This window comes from Narcine bancroftii, unplaced genomic scaffold, assembly GCF_036971445.1.
Source record: "Narcine bancroftii isolate sNarBan1 unplaced genomic scaffold, sNarBan1.hap1 Scaffold_702, whole genome shotgun sequence".
NCBI classification, from domain to species: domain Eukaryota; kingdom Metazoa; phylum Chordata; class Chondrichthyes; order Torpediniformes; family Narcinidae; genus Narcine; species Narcine bancroftii.
The window spans coordinates 1-27,252 of NW_027212209.1; the positions used below are offsets into that span (position 1 = coordinate 1).

General features: G+C 46.1%; 1 protein-coding gene across 1 annotated transcript; it reads right to left on the minus strand.

Annotated features, from left to right (window-relative positions):
* Positions 1-61: 61 nt before the first annotated feature.
* Positions 62-23,929, minus strand: LOC138751107 (uncharacterized protein C15orf39 homolog). Its single transcript, XM_069913182.1, is given in 4 exon segments — positions 62-568; positions 5,859-6,751; positions 6,753-9,323; positions 23,846-23,929. Coding segments are annotated over 3 exon segments (3,453 nt in total). The 5' UTR covers positions 9,278-9,323; positions 23,846-23,929; the 3' UTR covers positions 62-533.
* Positions 23,930-27,252: the final 3,323 nt, after the last annotated feature.

Sequence of the window (27,252 nt, forward strand, 5' to 3'; positions counted from 1 at the left end):
CAAAGCTTGCACAACAGAGGAGCCGAGACAAAGCAGCAAAGCAAGCCAGAAAAAATAAGGATGCAAAACACACCTGGATTTCACCACCACCGTTACTTTTGACCATGCTGCAGGTAGAGCAGTGTTGTAATTTTCATCAATGATTAATACACCAGCAGATTTAAAGTGAGGGGTGGAGGGAGATTTAGAGAGGGCCCAAGCAGCTCCCCCTCCCCCACAACAGAGGGAGTGGAGTAGATGCATGGGACAAGCTGCCATGGGAAACGGGCAGTTGTAACACGTCTAGACAGGAACGCGGAAAGATTTAGAGCAGTAGCTCCATGTGGGCCATGGAGCCTTCCCAATTCACTGAGGTCAGGTCAACCACTTGCCTTTGTGAACCAGGCTTTTTGATGTCGCTGCAGTTGAAGACAAAGGCATGAAACCACATTGGAGTGGAGGCAGGGACCAAGGATGTGGAAACTGGCGAAGAAACATTAGGAACAGGGGGTCTTCCTTATCGTGGCTTGAGCGTTAATTTTGATTGGGAGTGTTTATGCTCGGTGTACGCTTGCAGTGTTTCCTGTTCCTTAAAAAAAATGATAAATAAAATGCTTTAAATGAGATAAAAAGTTTCTCAGAGCAGCCCTTGACTTGAAAATATTGTTCAAGCCGATTTTACACAGCCATTAAAAGACAGGAATTAACTGCCTTTTAACTGCTTCACTTACCTGTGTAAACGCAACGAACATGGGATGGGGGGGGGGGGTCATTTTTATCCCGTGTATCACCCGCCAAGGTAGGTAGTATTAGAGTTGATAGGATTTGCATCAGCTCCTGTCTGAAAGGCGTACCCGGCTTCCTGGGCCCAGGACGGTCGAAGGCTGTGATGCACTGATGAGCATGTACGACTTACCAGCGGGAGATTCAAACTTGAAACGGCAGCAACGAGGTCAGGATACAAGATTAGACATATTAACTGAACAAGATCAGCTAAATGGGGGGGTGGGGGGGGGGGGGAGGAGGAGGGGCTTACCCTCAGAGGAGAAGATGAGATAAGTGAACTGTGAGGGACGGCCCATTATACGGCACGTACGTTATACATCACACAGAATTGCACCGGGACGCTGGGCCACTATGCAAAAGGACGCACCGACTCGGCTTTTCCTGCTTCAGGGCGAGCGATCTGAGCCGACTTGGAAGGTGGGTCATTCACACGCTAATTAAGTGGGATCTCTGTGTAAGAAGGGCATCAGTCATTGCCACCAGTAGGCCAGAAGCCAGGTGGCCCTTACAACACCAAAAAAGGTTTTTGGGGGTGGGGGGGGAGATATGGCCTAACACAAGCAAGTGGGACTACTTTAGCCAGCAATGACAGATTGGGGCCTGGGTCTGTGCTGGAAGACTAGGTGATATGTAAAGTCATGTTCAGAACACATACATTGTCCCTGCTAACCAAACCATTAAATACAAATCTCTTTCCTGGAACCGTGTTCTTGAAAAGTTTCAGTCTCAGGTATTTATATTGAAAAATGATTTGGAGTGGGGACAGTTTTTAAGTAGTCGGGTATGGAGAGCCGAAGTTGGGGTGGAATTTCTTCCCCCATCCTCCGGAGAAGGTCTCGCTTGGAGTTTGTGGCCATTTATCCAGCATCCGTGGCACCCCTGGTGTCATCCATGAGGAAGTGAGCAGCCAGAAAACTGGAAAATTGTCAAAATGCACCCACCGACTGCCCCCCAATAAAGTGCTGACGATGTTATCAAACTCAAATACACAATTTTATGCTCAGTTAACACAGAATTTTGGCTTGAAAGCATCAACGTTGGATCTAATATCCAAATATTCCATAATTGAAGCCCTGCACCCCAATTTTTAAAAAAAATGCTTAAATCTTGACAAAACCAATTGTGAGATCGTCCAAAGAAAGCAACAGAACTGCGACGGCCAGGGTTAACGTTTCATACTGTCTTTTCAAAAATAACCGGTGGAATACATGGTGTTCAGGGTTTGAAACTGCAAAAAGGGGACCACGGTAGAAAACTTCTACTGAGGAGGTTTTCCAAAAGGTCAGTTCCAAATTCCATACAATCACCTGCTGGATGATTGTGACAGGAAACTCTGCTCCAAAAGAAAAGTGAAAAAGATTAGTTTCCTTCAATTAGTCTAGGGGTTTAATGTACTTTGCAAGATCCAATCATTAACCATTTAATGGAGGAGTTGAAACAGTGTGCAGATGAAAATTGCAATTATTTAGCATGCGGGATAACAATGATCAACAAAATTTTTCCAAAAGGTTGGCTTCCTGGAACAAAAGAAGGGGATTACGTTGGACCACTTCAAGCTGAGCAAAAAGATAATTTCAGATTTGATGTATCACGTAGAAACATTAAACTAACATCTGTTGAATTTAGCGTGTTCAATCGAAAGGTGGCGCTGACGCCATGCATTAGTTGGACTTACGCATGTTGCCCAAGGAATGTGAGGAGCCCAGGGGTTTGTCTTGGCCACCAATTTTACAGCCGAAGTCGAGCTCATAGGCTTTCTTAATAAGTGCGGTCACGTTGCGCCTTTGAGCCTTAAACGTACCCTCGCCACAAATGTAACAGAGAATGTCGTGACGCTGATGAGACATTTCTACTGTATTAAATCATCCTGAAGACCATAAATGCTACTGTTACATACACTCACTATCGTATGGCCTGAAGAACATGTGCATCAACATGTGTTTTCATCGATATCAATGTGTAATGCTCAGCATCTGAACCACTTTTATACCCTGGCTACATCTATCCTGATTAAGCATGTCCAGGCCCAAGACAACATCAGTATAGCAACTGCACTAAGTGCAGGTTGGACTGACCAAAACAGCCTGCTTTGCAGGCAATATACTAGTAGACTTAGACTGTGGTCGACATGGATTTTAACAAGGCATTTGACAAGGTCCCCCATGAGAGACTCATCCAGAAAGTCATGAGGCAGGGGGGGGCTCAGTGGAACCTTGGTTGTGTGGATTTTTAAAAAAATTGGCTTGCTGGAAGAAAGCAGAGAGTAGTCGTGGAAGGAAAGTGCTCTGCCTGGAGGTCGGCGACTAGTGGAGGGGCCGCAGGGATCTATTCCAGGGACCCCGCTCTTTGTGATTTTTATAAATGACCTGGATGAAGAGGCGGAAGGATGGGTCAGTAAGTCTGTGGATGAGACAAAGGTTGGAGGAGTTGTGGATGGAGCTGAAGGTTGTCGAAGGTTACAAGAGGATATAGACAGGATGCAGAGCTGGACAGATGGATTTCAATCCAGTTAAGTGTGAGTTGATACATTTGGGAGGAGAAAGCAGAAGGCAGAGTCCAGGGTTAATGGTCGGTTACTTAAAAGTGTGGATGAACAGAGGGACCTTGGGGTCCAAATCCATACATCCCTCAAGGTCACCACACAGGTTGATAGGATAGTTAAGAAGGCCTATGGGACGCTGGACTTCATTAATAGGTGGATTAAATTCAGGAGTAGAGAGGTCATGTTTCAATTCTACAAATCTTTGGTGAGGCCACACTTAAGAGCATTGTGTTCAATCCTGGTCATCTTATGATTGGAAGGTAATGGAGAGGGTGCAGAGGAGATTTACCAGAATATTACTGGATTGGAAAACAAGTCTTTATGAGGTAACGATAGCAGAGCTGGGACTGTTCTCTTTAGAGTGTAGGAGATTTGATAGAGGTCTACAAGATTATGAGAGGCATAGATAAGGTGGACGGCCAGCACCGACTTCCCAGAGCAGGATCCAGCAAACACCAGAGGACATCTGAACAAAGGGAAGGGAATGAAGTTTAGGGCAGATGTCAAGACTAAGTTTTAAAAAAAATTATTCCTCAGAGTTGTGGGGGCCTGGAATGCCTAGCCGGGGATGGTAGTGGAGGCTGAAACTTTGGGGGCATTTAAGAGACTCTTAGACAGACACAAGGATGAAGGAAAAATGGAGGGAAGGTTTAGAACTTTTCCTTTTAGGAAGGAATATATGGGTTGGCACAACATTAATGGCCGAAGGCCCTGTTCTGTGCTGTATTCTTCTTTTTCTCCCCCCCCCCAACAATCTTTTTATAGGAAATACAAGGGAATAAAACTGAATGTATTAATATAAAACTTCAAACAGTATAAACTCGATTCCCCCCCTCCACTGTACTGGGTGGAAGAAAAAAATCTTGTATTGTATAAAAATACCCGGCTAACCTACTCTAAAAAGGTAAAACTATATCTCATCTGGAAGAGTAAATACATCTTATCATATTAGAAATATTCAAGTCAAGCCACGTTTACTTGTCGTCCATACCATAAACCGTGCAGTGAAAAACGAGATGGGGTTTCTCTGGACTGTGGAGCTGGTTCTTTACATAAATTGCATAAGGAACTTTTTTCTTCTAAATAACTGATAAATGTCATGTCACATATGCTAGGCCTGTGTCGCCCTCCCCCCACCTCCCCCTGGATTTTCAGAAGCCTCACGGCTTGGGGGAGAAGGCTGTTTTGCAATCTGGTCGTGTGGACCCCGAACGCTTCGGTGCCTCTTCCCAGATTTACCGTCCATCAAATAAGACACAAAAGGTCGCCATGTATCTTCGTGCTGTATTGTTCCAAGTTCTGAACCTCTAAAATCAGTTGTATCTCAACAAGCGGACTGTGGTAGGAAAATGTCACGGCGATTTTTGTGATCAGCTGCCCAGAATCCATAAAATATACCCAAAAGTGTTCAGGAAGCAAAATCTTCATCGTCCAGTGTAATTAGTGAATCGATTTAACGACGATGGCGTTATGGGTCAAAAGGAGGTGGGGGGAGGGGGTTGTGGCGAGAAACAGGAGAGTCTAGAGACGCTTGTGATCGCCATGCAAGAAGCAAAACGTGCTGGAGAAATTCACGCAGCATCCACAGAGAGTAACGGGCGACCAACGTTTCAGACTTAAGCCCCCCGGTCAAGAGAGGAGGACTGAATAAAAGGGCAGCAGGAGAGGGGTACAGGATCAACAGGTGATCGGTAGGAGGGTGGAAGAAGATTTTTTAAAAAGCTGAGGATTCTGTTAAATCCCTACCTTGTCTCTCTCCATTCGGAGCCACCCCTCTTGCCCCCATCATTTCTCAGCTCTTTTCACCCATTTCCCCCCCCCCCCACCTATATTCACCCATCAGCCTCTGCTCCTCTCCCTGCCTCTTCTCAATCTCCCTCCCCCCACCTTTCTATTCAGGGAATCCGTGGGCGTTGCTCCCCTCCCACACTCTCCCAAAGCGAGGGGCTGTGCCCTCCCCATAAGCTCGCCGTCAGACCCCCCCCCCCACGCCAATAGCTGACACACTCCTAGTGACTCTCCACCCGCCCCCGTCGCTAGCCTGCATCAAGCACCGCTAGCTTCTCATGCGAGGCATTCTAATGGTTCTCCACCCGCCCGCGTCACTAATGTGTGCCAAGCTTCGTGTATGCTAGCAGCTCTCCACGCAATAAAAGCAGCGCTTTCGGCTGCTACGTCGGAGGAGGTTAACGTTCGTTCGGCAGGAAGGCACCAGTAACCTCACCCCAAGCTGAGCAAATGTTGGACTGTCCCCCGTTACCTCAGTGCTCCCCCACCCAACACCAACCTTGGGCGCCTGCCTGCTATTTGCACACACCTTGGGCTCAGGGCTGAAACTTTGGTTACCCCTTCTCCAGTGCTTCTGTGTATGGCAAAGAAACAAGAGGGTGGGTTTGCAAGTGACTGTAGGGATTTAGTCCATTTTTGGCACTTAAGATGGGTTATTTTTCAAATTACAGTAGCATCCTGTGATTTGGATAAAATGAAGCTTGATAATGACAAAACGCATCATTAGATTGGTCAGAGAATCCTTGAGCATGCGTCTACTCACCAAGACGAATCTTTGCACATGAATACCACAGAACATTCAGCAAATCCGGATAGATTTGGGGCAACTGCTTCAGGGAGAGCAGCTTGATTAGTCTGGACGAGCACCTTTGGAGCTGTAACTCGTTCTGTAATTTCTTCTCCTCTGAAAGAGTCGTCGGTCGTAGTTCTATTTTGTGTTCCTGGAAGACTTGATCAATCGCTGTGCCTTTGAGGCTGGAGAAGAGTTTCTCCTTCACCAAATAGATTGGAATGAAGGTCGCGCCGGCCCTTATTACGTGGGGAAAGGGGCACATTCTGGTGAAGAGGTACGTCTCCAGCTGGGAGAGTAGCTTGCGCATGGTGGGCGCCACTTGTCCGTAGCCGAGCCACATCTCCTGCGACTTGGACGCCTCGTTTCGAGGACCGTTCTTGGACTTGCTGGAGGACCTCGCCTTTGGATCTTCCTTGCTGCGGCTCCGCGCCTCGAAGTCCCGCAAGCGCGCCTGCAGGTCCTCCGCGGGGGTTTCGGCCACAGACTGCGCAACCATGCAGCACAAGCTCTGATGCAGAGCCAGGAAGGACGTGTGCATGTCGCCCGCGCTCTGCGCTGGCTCGCCCCAGCTCGGAATGTGGACCTTGGTTTCGCAGGAGGACTTCTTGACCTCTGGGGTGGGGCTCAGCACCGACTTGGCCTCATCCGGCACTACCAACTCCAGAGGTACAATCAATCTCAAGGGATTGACAGATCCAAGCACAGTTATCATGTTCATGTCAGCAGGGCCCTCAGGTAGGCGAGAAAGACTGGACCTCTCCACTCTAGTCGGGGCTGGTCTCAGTACTTCACATCTATTCAGGGCCACAGTGAGGGGGCTACAGCTGCTGGTGGTGGTTTTAACTGCCGTTGCCCCACTGCTCTCCGGGTTTGCAAGGAACTGATGGCGGTGCCGGCCGAGTATCGCCCACTTCGCTCCTCGGTCCCCCTCCGTGACGAGTGGACTCCCCTTTATTTTCCAGCTTCTCTGACCTTTCTCCTGTGCTTCCTAGCTCTTTGCCCATGCATTCTGGTTCTTCCCCACGCCCAGGTGAAGCTGAGAATTGTGGCTGCACAGATTGACTTCTACTCTTAACACTGAGGTCCAGGACAGATTCAGCGTCCGCTTTGGTCATCTCAAGCTTTCCGGTCGGATCATCGTTGTCAACTTGGTAGCTCGCAATTGGCCGGGGGGTAGGATTTTGAATCCCGAGGGTTGGGGACAAGTTAACATCTTGATCCAGAGAGGCCGCGGGATTTGGCTGCCCTCCCTCTCTCTTCTTTCTCGACAGAGTTTCTTTGCTACAGGCTCCTGAGCAGACCGATGGGTTGCTCTGTTTTAATTCAGCATCCTTGCATTGTAGTTCATCGATCACCTGGGTGAGCTTCATCGGGCTTTCCTCGTGCAAGTCTGCATTCGCGAACGCAGCAGTGCCACAGAGGTTCGTTTGGCTTTCTGAAGGGCATGAGCAGCTTAAAGGTTTGTTGCAATCTGACTGACATTTCTGGCAACTTGTGAAAAACAGCCCAGTGGCTTCCAGGTAAGACCTGTAGGGAGCCAAGCTGAACACGTTATTAATGACTGGCATCGGTGGAGAAGAGGCAGACAGCCTCTTGTGAGCCTCAGAAGAGTGTGCGGATAAGAAATTCACCTCCGACGTTCTTCCGCTAGGACTAATACTGTAACTCGTTGGTGGACTCCCCAGTTCACAGTCTACCAACATGCTGTTGGTAATTTCATTCTCTTTACTGAACGCCGATGTTCCATGATTACAATTGGGTGAAATATCAGTGCTTGGATTGAACTCGTGCGTGTAAATGTCCTTTGGTCTTTGATCTGCCAGGGAGACAGCGGGTCTCTCAAATGGCCCCTTGAAAGGTTTTCCAGACAGAACTGGTTGGAAAGCACTGTGTTTGCTTATTAGCTGTGGGTGGCCAATGTATTCCTTATTGGGAGGTGCAGTTAATGAATTGTAGCACGGAGTATCCATTTGTGCGTCGCCAACGCCACGCAGCCTGCAGCACAGTGCATCCAGTGAGGGGGTATTTGCACTTGCTGGATCTTGGGGAGCTGCAGACAAATTCCTAATGGAAGGGCTCTGCAACCCAAGCTGCCCCGGTTGCGGTACAGTCTCTAAATTGGGATGAATTGAAGGTCCTGTTGTGGGAGCACTGTTGTGTAGCAGATGGGGCTGAACTGGGTACCCGAGAGATTCAGATTGCGGTGGGTAAGGATTGCCTGGGCTTAGCTGAGGGACAAATGTGGAATTAGATACGGGCATCTGCCCAACTACTCCTCGAACCGGATAGGGGCATCCGACCGGTTGGGCCCTGTATCCTCGCGGGTGTAACAGCGAATAGGGAGCTGCATTCAACGTGGCGTTATGAGAGTGAACCACCTTGGGCTGTATCGGTATTGGAAACTTTGGAGGCGTCCGCTTATCGCAGTAAAAAGGCGCCTGCTCCTTCTGCCCTTTCGAGTACACATGCAGAGGAGGGCTTTGGAAAGTGGGCATGGATGTGTGACTTGGCACAGTTCCATTGGCGCTCTCATAGGGTAACAAGGAATACCTGGGATCCTGCAGAACATTCCCATTGTACGGTCCAAATCCGTGGCCCAAGGATGACTGCGCTTCGGCATCTTTGGTGATTCTGCCCACAGAGCTGGCCTGTCCAATGTTGGATCCGTGATGGAGCAATTTATTTTTTGAGAGCGAGTTGCCGTACTGTTGGTTATGGAGCAAGTGATCATTATTTGCAATTAGGCACCTCGACGTGACAGGGGTTGGCATTCTCCATTCAGTCTCCTGTCCTCTTCTGTGAAAGTGATCTGAGTTTTGCAAAGAGCAGCCGACCCCAGAACAACAAATACTACTTCTGTACACTGCTTGTGGGAATGCTACGTTTCTACAGCTCTGGCCCGCGCCCAGATCGGATCCAGTCAGGTTGTGTTTCCCGGTTGAGGCTGGGCAGAGAACGCCAGAGCGGCTTTGATCACTCCTCAGGTTCTTCTGCCGCTCGACAAAGGTGACCCACTTGGACCGGACAATCATCAACTCTTTGACCAAATCCAGCTGATCTTTCATGCTTGTGGATCGTGGCGACTGAGCTTCGGGTTCGGCCTGATGCAAACGGTCGCCCACCGGCTGCGGCTGGGCAGAGGGTTCACCTGCAACTTGCAGGTAGGGCTGTGACTGGCTCCAGGCTCCGGAGGGGTCGGTTCTCTCTTGATTTCGGAGATGGTACGCTAAGTAAGATCCGGTGTATTGCACGGAATTTTCTTGTGAGTAGCTGGCGAGGGGAGTGGGTTTGCAAATCCCGTTCGGTAACTGATCAGGTTTGTTGTCCCTTCGAGGCATCTTGCTACAGATCAGAGCGTCCACGCAATCCACGTTTCTTTTGTTGGCCATTACGATGCTTCCAGTCTTTTAAATAATCCACATGAAAGGAAAGAGCCTTAACCAGAAAAAGAGAGAAAACATTAAAAGAAACGCAGAATGTACATTAGTCATCAACTAAAACCTGCACACAGATCAAGAATTGCTTAATTTTCATCATTCTGTCAGTAAGAACATGTTCAGATCCCATATTTTCACACATATAATGCCCGCGTTATGAGTATTTTACAAACCAAGCAGTCCTGCCATGCGTTATAGACGTGCGCTATACTAGAATAGTTTTACACGTTGAGAGAACGCGCACAATTTATAGTAGGCGTGGGAATACAATAGCGCCAATGAAAGAACACGCACAATTTATAGCGGCCATGGGAAAGACGTGCCAGAATTTATTAGCGAGCCTTGGAATGTTATAGTGAGGATGAGAATGTAATCACGGCAATAAAAGAACGTGCGCAATTTATAGAGGGTGTGGGAAATTTTGATCTTGGGAATATCTCTTTGTATTGAGTCCCATGGTCGTCCTTATAAACAGGACATTCTACACCTCAATTGCCCAGACACACCCCCTAGGGAGGAGATCAAGTGCTTCCGATCTGAGACAATATTAGGCTTAAAATCCTAAAGCCTGTCTTCGATCTATTTCATTTATTCCTCTCCCAAAGTTTATTAATGCGTTGCAGGATATCATCTATATAATGGGCAACTGACACCTCTGGGGGAAGTCGACTGAGTGTTAATTGCAGGAGAATAACTGTGGCAGATCCTGGTACGCGCCATGTCCATTTAAATCCAAATTGCTTTTGCCAGTCAGAATTTAGAATAGTACACCCACGCGGCATATGCATATTATGCACACACAATTTGATTTTCTGCACATCATATGCTTGTGCGCGTTATACGAGTGAAAATTATTTTGGTGGCACGATTAGCTTAGGGCCGAAATAGCCTTATTACAGTGCCGCACATCTGGTTTAATTTAGAAGCCACACCTCGCTTGTATATGTAGACCGGAAGATCCCTTCATCGAGCATCTTCACTTTGACAACATTAATGACAGTGGCCAACCATTTCAATTCTGCACACTACTATCACGCCTATGTGCCTGTCCATGGTGTACACTGCCAAACTAAGGCCACTGTAAACTGGAGGAGCGACGCCTAATATTCATCTAGCAACCTGATGCGATCAACATCAACTTCTCCAGTTTCCGCTTGGCCCCTCTCCAGTCTCCCCCTCTTCCCTATCCCTCTCCATTCCCAGAGCCATTCCCCCCCCCACCTCCTGCCACCTGTGGGCTGTGCCCCTCCCCTCCACCATTTTATTCAAGCATCCTCCCACATTTTGTTCAGCCTTGAAGGGCTTAAGCCTGAAACGTTGGTGACGTGTCCACGATGTATAAAGATGTTTCTCCAGTGTGGTGTCTTTACTGGTTCTGATTTTATTTATTTATTATGAATTCATCAACATTATCTTTGCTTGCTTTACATCGGCTTCTCAGTCTCAGGGAGTTGGCTCGAAAGGGGCAAAATAGAACAGAACATAATTCTGCACCAATTCTGATTGAAAATAAGAGAATTTGGTCATTTTATTCCCCGACATGATGCACTAAATTATGAATGCAAAGGCAAGGTCCGCCTCCTGAGTCACTTTCCCCATGAGATGTAGCTTTTACAGATTGCAATTTAACTGGATTGTCAGGATTGTTTTACTAAAGACCACTGTGCCAATTTGTATTAATAACAAATTGAGATGCATTTTCTGTCAAAATCCTGTGTGATCCTCCTGAACGCTTCCACATTAAAAAAAATTTTATTCATAACCTGTAAACAAACTTTTCAAAAACAGAACTTGTGTGAATTTTCCATTCTGAAGCGTCTCCCTACGTCTCGGGAGTGGCCATTCACACCAGACCTCCAAATTATCAGTATCGCTCCGGGAGTTTAGACAGAGTGCGGTATGTAAGGAGGCTGGGCGTCCTGTTCGTTTGCCCATTGTTCACAGACCGCGGGCGGGCCGCGAAAACTAACTGGGGGTCGAGGAGGTAAAATGTCGGAATGGAAATGGCGTCTGCATTCCCGTTCCAACCCTTTTTACGCGGCATGCGTTCGGGGAGAATGGCGGCAATTATCTGGAACGCAGCAGCTGCGTAAAAAAATAAGACTCTTGTGTAATCAGCAAATTGGGATGCAGTCACCACACTATTCACTGTGCAGATGGTCCTCCACGTACGATGGTCCGACTTACGATTTTTTGAAGTTACAGTGGAACGATTATGCATCTAATGAAAGTACCCGTACGTAGTCACTTCGTACTGTACTTTCCACAATTCGCCACATGGTGGTGTTGGTGAGACTGTTGCGTTTCAGGTAAATTTGCCCAGCTATAGACAATGGTAAGTGGTGCGTATGAGGACATTTAAGGTCGGCCACAATGTTCGGTAGGTGCTGCACTGTATATTCTTTTTCAACTTTTCCACTTACGATGGGTCTGTCAGAACGAAAGTCGAGGAGCATCTGTACGTACAATTTAGTTAAAAATAGCCGAGATCTCGGTATCAATTTAGGTCACGCTCCATTTGCTTCGGATTGCCAATCTGAAATGGAATCATTCATCTCCGCTCGGGCTTTGTGGCCACCCCCTCGCTGCCATCTTGCCTACTGCCCACTATCGAATGGCTCCTGGAAATCCAGATACATCTACCGATTTCCTATTCCTCCACACACAAAATGCTGGAGGGTTCTTGAAAGATTTCAACCTGAAACATAGGCTATCTGTTACTATCCACGGACTATACCTGGCCTGCTGAGTTTCTCCAGCATTCTGTGGGTTGTTCCAGTTTTCCAGCCTCTCTCCTTTTTATCCACCTTGAGTTGCAAACACAACTTCCCCTTACATAAAACCACAATCCCCCCCCACCCCCCCCCCCAGCCCACACCACTGCTTTTACAAGTCTTGCAAGGACTGAGGGGAATGGAAAGTTGCTTGCCGAAGCAATAAAGCAAAATAAGCGTGACTAAGCAATGGTTGAGTTAAGAAAATGAAACATTGTGTCTTGGTGGCAGATGGGAATAGAAGACAACCCCTTTTATGATAAGAACGTGGCTTTGAGACATCATTCATGCTGTGCACCCAGAGTATCTCCTTTTTGATTATTTATAAAATGGTGGTTGTGCTATGCTCATTACTTGGTGAAAATCATTGCAAGGCTCTGTAACTGGGTTCCACTTGCTTTGCAAAGGGAAAATAAAAGATTTAACTTATTTATCAGTGTTCAGAGTTTTATTATAGTTTCAGATAAATTTGAAAAGTGACACGTGCTAAATAAAACCAGGTTACTTATCCCGGAACAGCTCAGACATGGTCATTCTCAGAAGACCAGTCCTGACCGTTCAACCCAACAAAACAACGTTCTCTGGTCCTTGGTGCAAAGCGCGCACACACGAGACACAACACACATGCAGGACAAGTATTCAACTATCCAAACAAATGCATAAATTGCTGTGTCGCGAATACAAGAGTCTCGGGTGGTCAGTGTGAGCAGTTCCTTTGGCCTCGCTGCTCGTGGGAAGAAGCTGTTCCTCAGCCGGGTGGGGCTGGCTTTGATCCTCCTGGATCTCTTCCCCGACGGGAGCCGGGGTCCTCATCTATGTGAGAGAGACAGAGAGATGCAGACAGGCAGAGTGAAAAGAGAGAGATTGACCTCCAATCCATTTCTCTGCAGCAACCATACCACACCGTGATGCAGCCGGCCAGGACAGTCTTGGTAGAGCTCCTGTAGAATGGTGACGTGATGGTGGCCGGTAGCCTTGCCCGCTTCAGTCTTCTCAGGAGGTGCAATTGCTGATAAGTGAAATGTTTTCCCTGGGGAAGTGAACTCTGAGGAACTGTCCACTACAGTTATTGATGCTTTGTGGAGGGCAGTCATTCCTGGTCCTCCTGAAGTCCACGATCATCTCTTTCGTCACTTTAAAGGGGTAAATTGTGATGACATGAACATCTTTAGAGGAAACAAATGCAGGAACTACAGAGGGTTATTCCTGATGTATGTAAAGTCAATGTTAGGGTCCTTGTCCATCACCAAGGTGCAGCTCCTTGTATCGTAATGTGCCTTCCATCCTTCCAAGGTTCAACCAAAATAATTTTCACACTACACTAAAATCTACAGACACTCCAGGCCCTCTGGCCCAGTGTTGTGCCGAATGCATAACCCTCCATTCATCTTAGGATATGTTAGTGGTTCTCAACCTTTTTCTTTCCATTCACATCCCACTTTAAGTAATCCCTATGCCATCGGTGCTCTGTGATTAGTAAGGGATTGCTTAAGGTGGGATGTGAGTGGGAAGGGAAGGTTGAGAACCACTGCTCTAGACCCAATTGTTACGGAAATATTTTGCTTGAGAAAAATTGTAATTGGCCCATTTCCTTTGGAGTTCTGAAACCGTGCACATAATGAGTCAATGAGGTACAATTAAAACAGGGGTTTTCAAACTTTTTCTTCCCACCCACATCCCACCTTAAGCAATCCCTTACTAATCACAGAGCACCAATGGCATAGGGATTACTTAAGGTAGTATGTGAGTGGAAAGGAAAAGGTTGAGAACCACTGGGACACGTCATCTCCAAGCGAAATGCAGAAGACATGTCATGAAGCTACATTTATTTTCAGCCTTTGACGCCACCAATTGGGGAGAAACTATACACCCCTCAAATTAGCTTGTATTTACTTCCTGGTGACCCACAGTCCACAACGCAGCAACTACTCACAAGAAAGAAGGCTGTGTCACTGCCCAACTCTTTCACCTCCACTCCAGCAGAATTCCCAGGAGTGCAACCAATTTTTTTTTTAAATTTAGAGATACACAGCTCAGTAACAGGCCCACAAGCCCACACCACCCAAATGAATGACAATCCCTGGTATGTTTTGCAAGGTGGGAGGAAACCAGAGCACCTGGAGAAAATCCACACACAGAGAAAACGTGCGAACCCCGTACAGACAGTGCCCGATTCAAACCCTGGTTGCTGGCGTTGTTACAGCATTGTGCTAACCGTTCTACACTAAGAGATGAAGCACCACTGAGATTCTAACTCCCGATCTCCTATTGAGACAAGCGCTTTAACCAACTCAGCCACGACAGTCATCTTCAGAACTAATATGAAGTAGTTTCACCTATGGCAACCATCCTCACCCCGACCTCAGCAGCAAAGATATTGTATGCCGAGGACGCATACGTGCCTTGAAGGTGGACCTCTGAGTCATCGAATCCAATAGAAATGAAATTTGCCCTTCATGCCCGCCAGACAGAGCTGCCCACCCCACACCGTACAAGATCCTGGAAAACAGGATCTCCTTTCACTGACGCCAACATCACAGCACTTAAATAGGGCTCAAAGAACCATTGAGGATCTTCAGTCCACTTCCATCAGGAAGGAGGTATAGCAGCATAAAAATCAAGATGGCCAGGCTGGGGAATAGCTTCTTCCTGCAGGCTGAGTGATCGATTAATGGTATTTTGTAGCCGTTGGTCTCTTGTTAATGAAATTGAACAGATTATTTACACATACTTATATGGGATTATTACGAGTTGTGTAAAAGCAAAATCTCCTGATTTCATCCTGAAGTCCTTGGATTTGCTGGTTGTCATGACAATTTAACACATCATCACTAGGGTCCAGAGATCCCACAGGGTCTTGCCCCAAAATGTTGACATTCCTCTCTCTCTCTCTCTGAATGTTGTCTGACCCACTGGGTTTTGTTTTAAAGTTTTGCTCCTGGTTCCGGCATCTGTGATCTCTTGCCTATATGTGTGTACTATATGTGTGGCAGGATCTTCTTCGATGCTGATAGAGTGGTGAAGAAAGCTTTTGATAGGCTGGCCTTTATGAATCAAAGCACAGAATATAGGAGTTGGGAAGTGACGTTGAGACTATTTGAGGCATTGGTGAGGCCAAATTTGGAATACTGTGTAGAATTCTGGTCATCAAATTACAGGAAGGATATCAACAAGGTAGGGAGAGAGTGTCGAGAAGATTTACTAAAATGTTGTCTGGATTTCAGAATCTAGAATACAAAGGAAGATTGAGTAGATTAGGGTCTTCATTCATTGGAGGGTAGAAGGTTGATGGGGGGATTTGATAGAGGTATTTAAAATTATGAGGGGAATAGATAGAGTACCTGTGAATAGGCTCTTTCCCTTGAGGGTAGGGGAGATACAAATAGAAGGTCACGAGATGAGAGTTAGGGAGCAAAAGTTTAGAAGTGACATGAGGGGGAACTTCTTCACTCAGAGAGTGGTGGCTGAGTGGGATGACCTTTCGGAAGAGGTGGTCACAACAAAGTCAATCTTGTCCTTTAAGGAAAAGTTGGATAGGTATATGGATGAGAGCGAATTGGGAGGGTTATGGGCAAAGTGTAGGTAAGTGGGACTGGAGAAAATCACTTAAATCGGTGCAGATGAGAGGGGCCGATATGGCCTGTTTCCGTACTGTAATTGTTATATGGTTAAATAGATAGCCAAAAATGCCATCTACACATTTGCCCATGACCCTACCGTTTCCAGTAGAATCACAGGACGGCAATGAGGAAGCGTACAGGAGGGAGATAATCAGCGAGCTGAGTGATGTCACACCAACCACCTTGCGCTCAATGTTAGCGGCACCAAGGCGATGACTGTGGACTTCAGGAGGAAATCAGGACATGGACCAACCCTCATCAAGGGGTCAGTAGAGGAGAGGGTCAAGAGCTTCAAGTTCCTTGGTGTCAACATCCTTGAGACTCCGTGCCGAGGCAATCATAAAGATTCACCAATGGTTCGTCACCAAAGACTTTCAAAATCTCCTGCAGCTATACCGTGGAGAGCGTTCTGGCTGGTTACATCTCCGCCTGGTGTGGAGGCGCCTACGCTCAGGACAAGAAAAAAAACTCCGAAGAGTTGTTGACTCGGCCTGAGACGTCATGGGCACCCAGACTTCAATCCATCGAGGTCATCCGCAAAAAAAAAAGCAGCCTCGATTGTCAAAGACCCCCACCACCCAGGCCATGGTCCCTTCACTCTGCTACTATTGGGGAAAAGGTAGACGAGCACCCAGCGGCACAAGGACAGCTTCTTCCCCTCCGCCATCAGATTCCTGAATGATCAATGAACTAAAGACACGGCCTCCTGTTTTTTTTTTAAAAATCTGTGAGATGGTTAGGGTTCATGACTATATATTTTGATTCTGAACTTTAAACTCCAATAGTTTGTAATGCAGTCATTCGTGTGCAAGAATGCAGCCGCAGTTAGATTTCAATCTGAGTGGGCACCACTCAACAGCAATGTTTATCTTGATGCCCTACAGAAGCATGCTCCCCATCCCCAGCGTACACTTATTGGACTCATGAGCATTGGCAGTGATCGCATTGGGAGATTTGGATCTGGAGCGATAATTTGGACTGGAGACTGCGGGAGCGCTGGAGACAAATCCACGGACCCTCGGTGATCCTGAAGGGACCCCCTTTTTGCTTCTTTTATTGCTCAGGGCAATTTCTGCTGATGGGGAATCTTTGCCAGCTTTACAGTAGAGTAAATGCAATTTTGTGTAATATTACATTTGCTTTATTACACGGCAGTAAAAGATTCTTGAATTATGGAGTCAGCAAAACATACTTTGTATTTAAAGCCTTAAATAAAATTAATTTGTATTTGTGAATTTCAGGCATGTTACAAACTTGGGCGGCTTCATCCAAACTTTTCTTCTCGGACTCCAATCATCCACACGTTTAACATCAGAACAGATGCAAAACAAGATTGGATTCCGAGCATTGTCACCCAAAACAGGACAAAAAAAAAAATCAATGAGCAAGGTTATTTGCAAATTGTTTACAAGAAATCACACAGAAATGTTAAACTTTTATCCATCGATTTTTAATTAAATAAAGCCCGTGCACGAGGCTTCAATAGCTCAGTGGTTAGAGCACTGGTCTTGTAAACCAGGGATTGTGGGTTCGTACCTCGCTGGCGACTCAGAATTTCATGCCTGATCCATTCTCAGCACAGTATTTATTCCTTGACGGTATGGAACCTTTACCCGTCGGCCAGCCATTCTCAACAGGGGGTGCTACGCCCGCCCCGCCTCCAACAGTTGGGGGGGGGTCCATGAACTTTGAGCAAAGTCCAGGGTGCATAGCCGGGGAGAAAAATGGGTCGAGAGTGGATGGATGGGTTAGATAATCCCATTACTGAAGGAGAGAATTCCACCAAGACACAATTGAACTCTGTTTAGACTCTCAAACCGTCCTCACCACCTCAAATAAATAGCTTGTCTTGTACTTCTAAAAGGCGAGTGTAATTATACAATAGGAACGGCAGTATGAAAATGTCGCAACAGGTCAACTCATTAGGACAAGTGATCGGACTGAACGCATCTTAAAACATCCCAACTACCACTAGGGTGGGCAGATTACAAAGACCCAAAGATTTACCGGGGTTGGTCCTGTCATAGAAAGAAGACTTTGACCACTAGGTTTTCCAAGCAGCAGGATTTATCCACCAGTTTGACAAATCCACACATTTATTCAAGAAAACTGGTTGGACTGCAGACAATTCATTACCGCTGGCAATCTATGTACACAACCTTATATCGTGTGCGGAGATTTGTCCTCCCACTCATATTCTTGTTTCAGATCTTATCACTCATTCAGAAAATAAACCCCAGGTATAAAATACAGCTTAAAATCCTCCGAGATCTTGAACTATTCAGGAATACTGGCATCAACTGACTGTTACAGCACCAAGTTATTAACCAGGGCAATATGAAGGGCTGCCACTACAGCACCAATAATTAAAATATACTGCACATACCATTGCGCTCCTTGGACACGGTGCATTACTAATTCCACAAAATGAAAGCTACATACAAGCATTAGTTCACTGGAAACTTCCGGGGACTCAGCCTACTTCCTGTGTGCAGTGTAGCTGAGACAATATCAAATGGAAAGTTTTGGGTGCTGTTACCGATTTAGCAGAAGAGTCTCATGATAATCACTGCAGAATCAACCAATAACCAGCTGCCAAGTACTCTTTGAAAAGCAGCTATCATAGACTGTAATTATCTTTATCTTTTCTCCATTCATCCAACTGCCTCAATCATGTGACAACCAGCAATTTACCTGAAAAACGCAAATCTAGATATGCAACAAAATCTGCTTTGCCTTTTAACAAACTTATTAAAGCACAGAATACAACTTGATCACTTCCTCCAAGCCTTGGCTTGTAGCAGACACTACAAGTTTCACTCCTCCTGCAACAGAAATGGGCAACTTGCTCTGCTCGTCGGCTGCACAGCTCTGAGCTAGTTGGTTCTCGAAAACATGCATACACACAAAAAAATTATAGTTTACCTCAAAGCGCCAGAGCCCACTCATTTAAAAGAAACACATTGCTGATGTTACAAGTATTTTCATTTGAAAGATGCTTAAATTCTGCATTCACACAGACTGCTTTCACAGAAATGTCTACAGATGACTTAACACAAATGCTAATTGGACAACACCCAGGGGTAAATGCTAAGTTGGCAACGCTGATTATTGGGATTAATTCAATTGTTCAATATCTCGCAACGTCAGAACCATAACAAAGCCTTAAAAAATACCTGTTTTTTTTTAAAAAAACAAAATTCCCTTGAAATCTTCCTAATCCAAAACTGGGTGCCAAGCCACAAAAATGGTTGGGCAGGAAGATGACTGGAAAACATAAACAATTCAACCGCCACCAACAAGTTGAACCTCCTTGCAAACTTCATCTTTTCCCGCTAGAAGAGACCAGATCACATTGTTACGGGCCCCGAGGACCCAGATCACATTGTTACGGGCCCCGAGGACCCAGATCACATTGTTACGGGCCCCGAGGACCCAGATCACATTGTTACGGGCCCCGAGGACCCAGATCACATTGTTACGGGCCCCGAGGACCCAGATCACATTGTTACGGGCCCCGAGGACCCAGATCACATTGTTACGGGCCCCGAGGACCCAGATCACATTGTTACGGGCCCCGAGGACCCAGATCACATTGTTACGGGCCCCGAGGACCCAGATCACATTGTTACGGGCCCCGAGGACCCAGATCACATTGTTACGGGCCCCGAGGACCCAGATCACATTGTTACGGGCCCCGAGGACCCAGATCACATTGTTACGGGCCCCGAGGACCCAGATCACATTGTTACGGGCCCCGAGGACCCAGATCACATTGTTACGGGCCCCGAGGAACCAGATCACATTGTTACAGGCCCCGAAGACCCCAAAACCTAATAAACAAAAGTAGTTTTTAAAAATTTTCTTTAAACATAAAAACAGGATCAAACTTTAACCCCCTTCTAATTCTAAGCGTGCGTGTATGTAATGTCTATACAAGTTCAGAAAAGTTCTTTGATTCACAGTCCAATCTCACTTCTCACTCCTCCAGGTTCACTGGTATCAGGCAATTCTTAGACTCTGCACAGAATTTAACACTTATGAATTTTCACTAAGCTCTGGTGCTTAAAAGTAATTCATCACCGCTCAGGGAGGTTCTTGTCGGTTTTCAGAGAGAGATTTGTTGCTCGTTGGACCCGATTCCCTCCGATCAGCCACTTCAGTGTCTTGCCGAAGAAACTTGCCCCATCAGGATTTTCCAGATGATGACCCCTTCTTCTGCAGGTCACCACAAAGTTCCTCGGGTTTCCCTTATGTCAGGTGAAACACTCTAGCCAGCCATTTCCTCTTGTATGGACCACATGGGTTGTTTCAACAGGCTGACCTCAGAACTCACAGCCCGTCTTCAAAATGGGGTTTTAGACAAGCTGCCAGGTTGTCAACCTGCAGAAACCAGTTCTCACTCTCTCTCTCTCTCTCTCAGAGAAAGCCTGTTTGGTCTCCTCTCTTTGCTTGCAAAGCCACATGATCTTCTTAGAATAGCAAATTGCAACCAGACAGATTGTGGCATCAGATCAACTGTTGCTTTCAAAAGAATAATCCGTTACTCCACAGCACGTCCAATTGACACCTACTTGTGAAGTCAAGTCCTTATAGGCATTCTTCAGTTTTTGCAAAGGCACCCAGAGCCTGGACTGTCTGGCTTGAGCAGAGCTCTGGCAATTTAAATAAGATCTGTTTTGTAAAGTGTTTGTTAGTGACCTACACTACAGGTGTCCTTCAATCCTGAAGTTGTGCCCTCCTATCCTGGACTCTCCTACCGTGGGGTACAGCCTTTCGACGTCAACTCTGTCCACACCTTTCAACTTTCGAAATGCTTCAATGAGATCCCGCTCCCCTCCTCAATCTCCTGAATTCCAACTGTCGTCAAATGCTTCTCATACAATAACCTTTCATTCCCATAAGTATCCTTGTGAACCTGTTCTGTTCACTCTCCAACATCTGCACATCCTTTCTTAAATGCGGAGCCCAAAACTGCTCACAATACCCTGAGTGACCTTTCATCCAGAGTACATTTCTTAATTGTTGTTTGAATGTGGGTCAAGCCTGTCTCGTTCAGACATGCTTATGATGTCGCAGGTGCCTTATGGAGGTGTGCCAAGAAGCCTGTAGTAGCCCATGGATAGAAGGAGCCTTGAGATATGCATTACCTAGCAACAACAGCCCAGCCCAATGGTTTTCAAACTTTTTCTTTCCATACGCCTACCACCTTAAGTAAATCCGTGCCATGAATTTTCTATGATTAGCCTGGGATTACTTAAGGTCAGGACACTTGTCTGAGTGCTACTGGTACCACGTTACCCGTTGCATGGTTGGTGACTAAACTGGCTCCCCCCCCCCCCCCCCCCATCAGGCTTTCCTGGAGCGGAGGGTGGCTAGACACCCTGCAGGATGAAAAAGCAAGATCTGTCCAAGGGCGGATGAACCCTCTCGTAGGGTCAACGGCCTTCTAGAGAAGGCTTGCCGTGAGGCGAGGAAAGAGTATCCCTTGCATCGAAGCTCAGTCACTGAAACAGAACTTCCCCTAGCCGTCCTGGACCTCATCGTGTTGCTGGATCCGGGAAGGGGATGACAAGAGAGTGGGTCTGGACCCTTACTCATCCATTCACATTCCTTTCCGAGGAGTGGGGTACAAGGTGTGAATGCTGCTAAGACAGTGGTAGCAGAGGAAAGAAACAGGAAGGAGCATAAGAGAGCTGCTGCCCCTCCAGGCCTCACCAGCCAAGCAGGGCCTGTCAAGGATCGGCCTGTACAGCCACTCCAGGACGCACATATCAAACCCCACAGACTGACTGAAAGGAACCATCATCACCCTATGGGATGGATGGCCAGAAGACGATTTAAGATGGTGTGCAAGTGGAAAGAAAGAGTTTGAAAACTACTGAAAATGCTGATGGGATGTTGGTGACAGAGGAGGAGACTGTTTTGAGAGTGGCTAGTGTCGGGTTGGAGTACACAATCCCAGGCACGAGTGTAGTCGCCTCGATCCTTTGCGGAGGTGACGAACCTCCCACAAGCTTGTGTATTGAATGAAGGGGACTGGATGAAGAAGGCTTGCCAGCGGCTAAACTTTTTGAGGAGATTGGGTAAGTCACTGAAGACTCAAACTTCTACAGGTGCACTGGGGAGAGCATTCTTGGTGGTTACATCACTGTCTGGTCAATGCTCAGGACAAGGAAAAACTCCAGAGAGTTGTTAACGTTAACCCAGCCTGTGACGTCGAGGACATCTACAAAAAAAAAAAGCTGCAGCCTCTATGGTCAAGGACCCCCACCACCCAGGACATGACCACTTCACTCTGCTACCATTGGGAAGAAGGAACGGGAGCCTGAAGGCGAGCACCCAGCGGCACAAGGACAGTTTCTCCGCCGTCAGATTCCTGAATGATCAATGAACCACAGACTCTGCCTCACTTTGGATTTTTCTGGCACTATTTTTATATAAACATCTACACTGTGACGCCTGCCGCAAAAACAAGACTTCGTGACAGGTTCATGATAATAAATTCTGATTTTGACTGGGAGTCAGAGTCCTCCATTCCTCAACAGATAAACATCTCACCTAGAACCTGGACGAGCCATCAATGCTAATCCACCGCAAGATCTACTGAGTACTTCTGGCATTTTTCATTTACTTTTTTTTTGCATTTACTGGTTGGGTACCCCATATCCGAAGTTCCGAAATGATCCAAAAGCCGAACTTGTTTTTCAGCCACCGACATGACATCACAAGTGGAAAGGAATTCAATACCTGTCTTGCCCACGTGGACTCTGACGGCGCCAGTTTGATTACAGAAACAGTAAAAAAAAAATCCCCGAAACCTTAGCTTCTGGCCAGAAAGATGCCAAACGGAGCTGGGTCCAAGTCTTCAGCTTCAGCCGGATGTCAGCAACTCCATTCTCGACATCAGGTGTGATGCCGTCTCCATTGAGGTCACGGCCTCAGACTCCCGGGCAGGAGCGGGGACTAGCGGCAAACATCAAGTTTGTTTTTAGTATGTATTAAACATTATTTCATGTGAACTCCCCCTTCCCCTCCACCCAATGCGGCATCATGTCATTGTCTGTTGTCACCATTTAACCGCAGATACAAGTTCCATATTTTCACTCATAACGCGCACACGCATATATGCACAGAAAATCAAATTGGGTCAAAACATTTTTTTGCATAGCACACGCACACATATACCACTCGGGTATAGAATTCTACATTCCAATTTCCAAGAGCAATTTGCACTTACTTCGGACGTGAGACGAAGCATGTTCCACAGTCCCACTATTTGTCACAGTTAATCTCTCACAATTAATACCCAATCAACTTCCCCCAGAGGTGTCAATTGCCAATTATATAGTTGATATCCTGATGCCACACATTAACAAGCTTTGAAGAGGAATCAATTAAATAGATCAAAGACAGGCTTCAGAGTGAAGCAGGATTTTAATTTGGTGATAATTTAAAAAAACCCATCTTGTGAAAAATCGTGTGCAATTGAGAACTTTATGGTTTGATTTGATGTAATGAGGATGATTAAACAGATGACACAGGGCAGAATCATCCTAATGTTGTCCCAGATCAGAGGAAATCTCCTCCCCCAGGAGACAGGTCTGAGCAATTAAGGTTTCCCACACCCATTATAAATCGTGCACGTTCTTTCACTGCCATTATTACATTACAATGCTAAAAATAAATTGCTGGTGTAACTTTCCCATGCCAGCTATAAATTGTTGACGTTCTTTCATTGCCGCTATTACATCACTACGCTCTCTAGAACATTCCCACAGCCACTATAAATTGTACATTCTTTCATTGCCGCTATTTCATTCCCACGCTCACTATAAATTGCCAGTTTGACTTTCTCAAGCTCGCCACAAATTGTGCGTGTTCTTTCAACATGTAAAAATATTCTCGTATAGCGCGCGCGCACATATAAATCTGCAGGGAGAAGGGATAGCTGGTCTGTAAAAAGCACATAACGCGAGCATATACGTGTAAAAATATGGTATCCTACTGGTGCCACCCACAAAAGACCAAACAAAGACTGGAGGCAAGCGTTTCAGATACAGGGTACAGTACCTGTATCATAAAATGCTCCCTCTTCCCTTAAGTATTTGAATGGTTTCTTTTACCTTGTTGGACAAGCTTCAATCTTTTCTCCATTCCAAATCTGACATCTTCTGCAAAATCTTCTTCCTGAAATGTTGACTTGGTTATTATTAGTTCCCATTATTCTTCAACGTGACTAATACTTCTCAACTGTCGATGGTTTACAAGGATCTGCTCGTACATTACTCCGTAAGAGACCACTCACCCCCATTGAGGGAAAGCAAATGATCAGAACATTCCCATCAACTCACGCCTCCTCCCCTTATTTCCTCCTCTCAGCTCTATCAACTTTCCCAACCCCAATTCTCCTGCCTTATCTCCTGCAGTTAAAGCAATTTGCATCCTATTAGCCCACCAATCTCCCATTCGCTCGTCCTTCACTGGCTTAAGGCAGTCATTCGTGACTTTTTTTGGCCATGCCCCACTCCTACCCCCCCTCAGTTAATGACCCCCCCTTCCCTGTGAAGCACTTCTTAAGTTGGTTTCTTTCGTACTTCTCTCCTACCAACTACCTCCGCGCCCCCCCCACCATTCAAATCATACAGGGGGGGGGGGTTGTAGGTCAATTGGGTGTAACAGGCTCGTGGGCTGAAAGGGAAACAATCAAACAGGTTAGGACATTATTTCTTGGAGCATGGAAGAATAAGGGGAGATTTGATGAGGTTTACTAAATTATGAGAGGCATAGATAAAGAAAATGCAAGTGGGCTTTTTTCCAGTGAGATTCCAGGAGATACAAACCAGAGGACATTGGTTAAGGGTGAAAGTCTTGGAAACTGAGTCTTCTCCTCACTGATTACCAACACAGGCGCACCCCAAGGATGCACCCACTGCTCTACTCATTATACTCCCATGATTGTGTGGCCAGACACAACTCCAACACCATCTACAAGTTTGCCAACGACACCACAGTTGTTGGCAGAATCACAAATGGCAATGAGGAAGCGTACAGGAGGGAGAAAGATCAGCTCGTTGAATGGTGTAAGGACAACAACCTTGTGCTCAACGTCAGCAAAACCAAGATGATTGTGGACTTCAGTAGGAAGTCAGGGGAACATGACCAAGTCCTCATCGAGGGCTCAGTAGTGGAGAGGATCGAGAACTTCAAATCCTGGGTGTCAACATCTCAGAGGATCTCCACGTTCCAGGAGCCTCCACGTTGATGCAATCACAAAGAAGGCTCGCCAGCGGCTCTATTTTGTGAGGTGTCTGAATAGATTAGGCACGTCACTGAAAACTCTCGTAAATGTCTACAGGTGGACCGTGGAGAGCATTCTGGCTGGTTGCATCACTGCCTGGTAACGCAGGCACAAACTCTCAAGACAAGAATAAACTCCAGCGGGTTGGTAACTCGGCCTGCGACATCACGGGCACCAGACTTCACTCTATCGAGGGTATCCACATGAGGTGGGGTCTTAAAAAAGGAGCCTCTATCCTCAAGGACCCCCACCACCCAGGCCGTGGCCTCTTCACTCTGCTACCATCAGGGAAAAGGTACAGGAGCCTGAAGATGAGCACTCAGCGGCACAAGGACAGCTTCTTCGCTGCTGCCAACAGATTCCTGACTGATCAATGCCTTCCTTTTCATGCACTGTTATTTTTATTATTATTTTATGTGGTAAGATGGTTATAATATGAATGTTTGCTCTACGATGCTGTAGCAATCACCGAATTTCCTGACAATAAATTCTGATGCGAGAACATGAATGCATTTTTAAGGCCCAAGAATAATTCACCTTTCAATCTTGAAAGTGGAGATAACACTCAATCTTTTTTTGTCCATCAAATATTTAACATCACATCCATGGCGCACTTCACAAACCGAGTTTGCATCTTGGTCATTAGCTGGTAACGTCCCAATTGCTCGCCCCACCGGGTTCAGGAACAGTTTCTTCCCCCTCCGTCATCAGACTCAATGACAAACTCAACCAGGGACTCATTTAGGGACTCTTACTTGTGCACTTTATTAAAGTCATTTTCCTCTCTGTATTGCACAGCTTCTTTACATTTCTTTGCTTGTTTATATGTATACATTGTGTAGAATTTTATGTGGCATAACCATACAGGAAATTCTGCCCTGCTACCAGGAAAAAGAACCTCAGGTACGTATGCACCCTGACAATAAAGCTGATATCTAAATTTGAGATCTGGAAAAATCATTATGCCATCTTAAATACTCATCGATTTCTTTTAAAAGAGCTGTACAACCCTCACCCTTGTACCCCAAATCAAGACCCAGCCTATCCAACCACTCCAAAAACAGAAATGCATTGCTAGCAAGCCAAGTGGAGGTACACAATCCTTTATCCGGAACCTTCGGGTTAACTCAATGTTAACGGCATCCAGTTGGAGGGTGCCCAGACAGAAAATATGGGTTTTTTTCCTCCAATTTGCAGGCGGTCTCAGTCTAGCAGTGCACAAAATGCATGACGATTTGGACTCCCGACCAATATTAGTTCAGACAATGGGCTGCATTTTAAAGCAAGTGAAAAATTATGTCAGGATCACAGAATAAAACAGCGATCTCACTGCGTCCATCGCCCACAGGCGGCTGGAATTGAGAAAAGAGCAAAAGGAAGACTGCAAACCAACTGCGCTCCAGCCATCATTCCATTGGCTGTGTTGCTTTTACGATTCTTTTGTATAATCCATTCATGCCTTAAAACTAACTTGTTATAAGTGGTTATCAAGAAATGATCATTACAGAAGAGGTTCTCAACCCTTTTCTTTCCACTCACATCCCACTTTAAGTCATCCCTATGCCATCAGTGCTCTGTGATTAGTAAGGGATTGCTTAAGGTGGGATGTTGGGGGGGGGGGAAGGTTGAGAATCACTGCTCCAGACCAAATATTTTGCTTGAGAAAAAGTGCCATTGGCCCATTTCCTTTGGAGTTCTGAAACCCTGCACATGATGAGGTACGATTAAAGCAGTGGCTTTCCAACCCTTTTCTTTCCACCCACATCCCACCTTAAGCAATCCCTTCTAATCACAGAGCACCGATGGCCAAAGGACGACTTAAAGTGGGATGTGAGTGGAAAAAGGTTGAGAACCACTGGATCACAGCATAGGTTTGCCTCTTTCCTTTCTACAAATTTCAGCAAGATTTAAAAATATATATTTTTTTTTAATGGGAAAATATTAGGGTCTTTTAAAGAAATTGTTTTCTTTTGGTAGATGCGAGAACCAAGGCCGTGCTGTTCTCAAAACTTGTGCTAGATGTTTTGCTAAAGCCTGAGGATTACAGGTCTTGTGAATAGTCGCATACAGGGAGTAGGGTGGGAAGATAAAACTTATAGACAGGAGGAACTGAATGGTCACAGTTAACATTTCACACAAGCACCATCACGAGTCACAGCCCAGCGATAATTCATACATTGGAAGAACTGAGGTAAGGTCTGTTCCAGATTCTATACATGTGCTAAGACATTC